The 6,000-nt window shown below is 42.1% G+C and overlaps 1 protein-coding gene across 1 annotated transcript in view; it reads left to right on the forward strand.

The window, feature by feature from the left end:
* EPB41L4B (erythrocyte membrane protein band 4.1 like 4B) overlaps positions 1-3,129 on the forward strand; it is a 181,386-nt gene extending 178,257 nt beyond the window's left edge. The window contains exon 29 of the mRNA XM_007951943.1: positions 3,060-3,129. Within this exon, the coding sequence (XP_007950134.1) occupies positions 3,060-3,129 (70 nt within the window). The remainder of the gene's footprint in view (positions 1-3,059) is intronic.
* Positions 3,130-6,000: the final 2,871 nt, after the last annotated feature.

A 6,000-nucleotide genomic window follows, 5' to 3' on the forward strand; every position in this document is an offset into this window, starting at 1 on the left:
GGTACAGTTGTGAGGATTTTTGTTTTCTTTATGTTGAGGTGTAATCCATACTGAAGCTGTAGCCTTTGATCTTCATCAGTAAGTGCTTCAAGTCCCCTTCATTTTCAGCAAGCCAGGTTGTGTCATCTATATGTTGCAGGTTATTAATGAGTCTTCCTCCACTCCTGATGCCACCTTCTTCTTTATATGGTCCATCTTCGCGATTATTTGCTCAGCATACAGACTAAGTATGACGAAAGGTTACAGCAAGAAAAATCCCATGGAGCAGTTCCACTCTGTAACATGTGGGGTCACCATGAGTCAGAATCAACTTCAAGCCAAAAGGTTTGGAGTTTTGGGTTTAGTAAGTATGAAGTGTTATCTCATTGTGGTTTGACTTGCACTTCCTGGTAATAATAGAGTATCTTTTCATGGGTTCAGTAGCCTTTTGCAGAGCTTCTTTTTAGAAATGTCTATTCAGATCCTTTGCCCATTTTTTAACTGGAGTTTTTTCTTTTTGTTATTAAGTTATGAGAATTCTTTATGTATTCTGGATACAAGCACCTTATCACATATGTGATTTGCAAAAATATTCTCTCATCCTGTGGATAATCTAATGATAAGTTTTTGTAGGTTGGCAGGGGCACCATACCTTGGGACCCCAATCTGTAGATGGATAAAAGGGGAAGGTTTAGCAAGTGCTCAACCTCCTCCACTTCCTTGGCTGCTTCTGTGTGCCTTGTACACTCCCCCAGACACATGGGTCCGAGAGAGCTAAGCCTGCTACCTACTCAGTAAGTCAATAAATTCACTGTGCTAACTGCTAGAAATACAGCAGAACCATACAGACAAAAATCCCTCCCATCTCTTGATAAAAATAAAAACTTCAGAACCTGTCTTTATGCCCCATTAAGTATGTATTTTCTGTGTTGTCCTCACCACTGAAGCCCTAGAATCAGACTGCTTGAAATCAAATATTTGTTTCAATACTCCCTGCTTTGGGCAAGTTACTTAACTTCTCCAAACTTCAGTTTCTTCCTCTGTGAAATGGGACTAACAACAGTACCTACTCATAGGTTCCACGTTCTAGCCTGTATCACAATGCTGACAATATAGTTTGTTGTTGTTGTTGTTGTGTGCCGTCGAGTCAGACCTGACTCATAGCGACCCCTCCTTGGGTTTCCGGGGCAGTATCACTATGGAAGTAGATTGCCCAACCTTCCTTCCGAGGAGTGGCTGATGGGTTTGAACCGCCAGCCTTCTGGTTAGCAGTCAAGTGCCTTAGGCGTTATGCTACCAGAGCTCCTGACAATATAGTAGGCACTCAATAAGTGAATGTCATGTTTGTGGTTGCTTTACTGAGCAATGTATTATGAAAAGAAAGGGGCTCTGGTGGTGTGGTGCCGAAGGCATTTGACAGCTAACCAGAGGCTGGAGGATCGGACACAACAGCTGCTCCATGGAAGGAACATGGGGCAATTGACTTCCATGAAGATTGATCACCTCAGAGACCCAATGGGGGTCAGTCACTATGAGTCAAAATTGACTCGATGCAATGAGTTTTGCTTGGCTTATGAAAAGAATAGGCTAGTTCTTAAGTTTCTAAACACAAACGCATATCATAAAATGGAAAGGACCTCAAACGCCAGATACGTGTGTTCCTGTCTCCTCCCCATTCTGCTGAGGATCCAGCTAAGGAAAGCTGGTAATCAACCTGACAACGCATTACTACAGACACATCACAGAGTGGAGAGGGGTAAGAACTCTGGTAGATAAAGATACTTACGGAGCCCTTCTTGTATGCGGGTGCTATGTTGGAGCTAGTGATGCACATGTTCCTACAAATCGCTGTGCCTGCCAAGCTCTGGTAGCATAGTACCTAAGGCACTTGACTGCAAACCAGAAGGCTGGCGGTTCAAACCCACCAGCCACTCCTCGGAAGGAAGGTGGGGCAATCTACTTCCGTAGTGATACTGCCTCGGAAACCCAAGGAGGGGTCGCTATGAGTCGGGTCCGACTCGACGGCACACAGCAACAACAACAGGACAGCCTAAGGTGCTGAAATCACGCCTGGGCCCCACTTGCCAAGCCTTGTGCCTGCAGAGCTGCATCTAGCCACAGGGTGCCTCTTTCTTTATGATACAAAGGCATCAGAAGACAGTCCCGCCCCTCAAGTGGCTCACAGCCTCGTAAGACATACAGGCTGGCTGTCCCTGGCTTAGAAGCAAGATCCGTTCCTAACTGTGTCTTTAAGTCGAATTTGTATGTAAGTCAAACAGGTGCATATGGTTCTTACTTAGCCTTGCTTTAGTGCAAGAAAAGACTCAAAGCCTTTTCACTGATTTAAAAACTGCATGTGCCGCAACTGAAAGTGATTGTGGTGAAGGATCTGTTGCCGGTAGTGGTGACTTCAGTCATTTTGTGACATTAAAGACCAAGTAGGAGTTGCCCGGTAAGTCGTAAGTCAGGGACTTACTGCACAAGATAGGAATCAAACATTCTGATGAGTCCATTCAGGGTGCTCTGGCAGTGTTAAGGAGATTCCCTTAACTTTGCCTGGTCAACTACTGAGGAGTGTCTTCCCTATAAGTTCTTATGGAGTCCTTTGGTGATGCAGTTAACACACTAAGCTGCTAATCAAAAGGTTGGAGGTTTGAGTTCACCTAGAGGCACCGGAGAAGAAGAAAGGCCTGACAATCTACTTCCAAAATGAAAGCCATAGAAAACCCTATGGAACATAATTCTAGTGGCACACACGGGGCCACCATGAACTGGAATTGACTCAACAGCAACTGGCTAAACTGATTATAAGTTTTTGAGGATGTTGATGAAGCATGACACACCCTAAGACTCTAAAAAATGTGAGCTTTTTATTTATCTTTTCTTTTTACCAGCCGTTGTGTAGGCATGACCCTTCTCTTCCCCATCTCGCTCCCCAGATGAAGTCAATTAATCTTCCAAATAAAAAGATGTTGGTTCAGTAGATGAAGTTTTTTAATGTTTTGTTGTTCAATGAATTCATGATTTTAACCAAATTCTGCCTTCCCTATCTCACTGTTTTGTCACCTCCTCTTCTTTAGTGCAGAGACGCTCCGGCAGGAACTGGAGAGAGAAAAAATGATGAAAAGACTGTTGATGACCGAACTGTGAAATCTCCCCTTGTCGCCTGGAGGATGGCATGGTGCCTTCTGTCCATCTTCGTTCTTCGGGCTGTGTGTGCGCACTCTAGCACAACACACAGATGTTGCTTGGTTGTGCTCCCAGGTCTCCATGGACAGTTAAAGCCAACTCCTGGCTTGGTTTTTACTGGCAGCGTGATTTTATTTCTCCTGGGCATTAGAGTTTTTCTATTATTCAGTGTAGTTGAGATAGGATGTGGTAAGTCTAGGAGTAAGAAGATGGGAAAATGGGGATTTCTTTCCCAAAGTACCTGTGTACATATGTTCATAACCACAGGGGTTACTATGGCACAGACCTTTGCTATCAATCTCAACCAAGTGATTTTGTATGACCGAAACTTGCACCAAAAGCTCTGGACTGTTTGTTAAAGAGTCATTTTTAACGAAGGAATAACTAATTCTTTATTGCTGGTTTTTCATTTACACTGATAAATACACTGCTCTTATAAAGTCCTTAACATTCACTTTTATTCAGACATGAGTAAATGAACAAAAAGAAAAAAAAGAAAGAAAGCTGCATATCCTCATGACTGAAAGTACTTCAGCTTAATCTGAAATATAATTTAACTCGTGAACTTGGCGGATACGATATTACTTGGGATAAATAGAATTTGTCACTGAACTCAAAGTAGGAAATTATAAGCTTAAGTTATCTAAAATTTCTTACAAGGTCAAGATGATTTAATATCAAGACAATTCACTTGGGTGTTCCACAAAGGGCAATTATTCTAAAGTTGATCACTTCTTGTCCTGTTGATAGAACCTTGAACAGAAGAAACTCTTCTATCTTTTTATATAGTTTCAAGAAACATGTTTTTAAATTTTTATTATGTACTTGAACAACTTTGCAGGAAAAAAGGAACCCCCTTAACCACAAACTATCCTTCCAAATTGTTTCTCAAGCTTTCTCAATGTATATGCACATATTTTTACATACTAGCTTAGTGTGTCCATAGTCTTTGTTGTACCTCTCCACCTAACACATCTATCCTCTTATCCACACAGACCCTGCTCTCACCCATTTAAATATCTTTATATCAATGTATCATAGTTAACTTCACTTTTCCCCCTTGTTAAATATTTGAGTTATATCTAATTTTTTACTCTAACAAATAGTGCTGCTATGTCTTTATAAAAAAAGAAAAACCACAAGACTGCTCATCCTTTTTGGATTATTCCTTTGGGAGTATCTCCAAAGAGGAATTACAAAATCAAAGAGCATGAATTATTTTGTAGCTCTTGTTTCAAATTGCCAAATTGCTTTCCAGAAAGATCCATTATCTGGGTTGGAAGGATCTAGGAGGTCATCTAGTTCAACCCCCTACCCCTCTGAATGCTTGTGTCCCTTCTGTAGTTTATAATGCCACCAGCAATATAGAAGCATTTCTATTTACCAGTAACTCTGCCAGCATTAGGTTTTGCCATGTTTATTTATTTTTGCTAGTCTTAACAGGTGTGTGTAGTTCTAGAAAGGTGGTTTTCTTTCACTGATTGCTAGCAAGGCTGAGCACTTTTCCATGTGGTGACTTACTAGCTGCATTTCTTTGTGTGTGGAATGTCCATCATTTTACGACCACTTGTGACCTGGAGATGCTCTTGTACATCTGTAACAGAACTGGGTCCTTATGTTGTATTGTACAGTTTGCTCTCCTGTCCCTACCCTCCAAACTGAATGGTGCCAATAATTTGATACTAATGATGATAAAAAAAAAAAAAAAAAGCCTCATTTACTAGTATGATTGTTAAACGGTGTATGCAGGCAGATACTCAGAACACTGAGGATTAACCTTTCAAGTGCTGACTCTTTAAAATTTTAATGTTTTTGAGGGAGAACTTTCTAAAATGTGTTCACACTTCCCCGCCTTAGTAAACAGAGTGCACTGGAGAGTATTTAACCTTTCCTTGATGAGTCACGGTCATCATGGTAAGCATCAGCTCCTTTTTGTACCTTGGTGTGATGCAGTGAGGTCATCAGGAACTATCCAAACCTGTCAGCCTTGGCTTTGCCTTCCGCAGACTAATACTCTTCTCATTGATGGTTTTTACTGCCGTCTGCTCCATCACTGAGGTCATCGGGGCAGGTGTAGTGTTCGGGGTCTTTTATCCCAACTACATGACCCCAGCTGTATTTTGAAACAGCTTTAGCCATTCTCTCTCTCATAAACATACAAAATGTGTTTCTGTACGATCTGGGAGATATCTGTGTCTGGGGTTGTCACTTCTTGTCAATTCAACACTCTCCTCTTCTACCTTGCTTTCTGAGGCTCTGCTCTTTACCTCCTGGTCTCTGGTTGAAACCTCCAGGGTAAAACTGAAGGTTGCCTGGGGAAGCCAGGAAACCAAGTGTTACATACATGTCAGGTTTGCTTTGCTTCTAAGGAGGGATGCATGGGCTTTCTGGCTGCTGTTTTCTGGAGGTTCCAAACTTCCTGCTTATTCCCCCTGTCCCCCTGGGTTCGCAGATGTTTCAGACGGTTGCTGTCACTGGAAGTCTGACCACAAACAAGTTGGCTGTTTCTGTATATGAAAACCCAGTACCTTTGGCAGCTCAATTCTAACCAGTAAAATCGAGAGGATTCCATTGTTTCAGCAGTTGTCCTGGTTATTTGATGACTTGAACGGATGATGGATGCTTGACATTGTGACCGGAGGAGATGGAATTCTGTCGGGTGGATTGACAGTGTCTAAAATGAACTGGTACAAGCACTTCACATATTTTATATACTTAGAACCAAAACAGCAGCACCAGGTGGTCACTCAAGACACACCTATGTCAGCTTGCTGACATCATCATTCCAAATCAGGGTTCCAGGCTGTGGGGTGCAGTCTCCTGATGGGGATG

Source organism: Orycteropus afer, unplaced genomic scaffold (genome assembly GCF_000298275.1).
Source record: "Orycteropus afer afer isolate SDZICR_OR568_19922 unplaced genomic scaffold, OryAfe1.0 scaffold00320, whole genome shotgun sequence".
In the NCBI taxonomy this organism is placed as follows: domain Eukaryota; kingdom Metazoa; phylum Chordata; class Mammalia; order Tubulidentata; family Orycteropodidae; genus Orycteropus; species Orycteropus afer.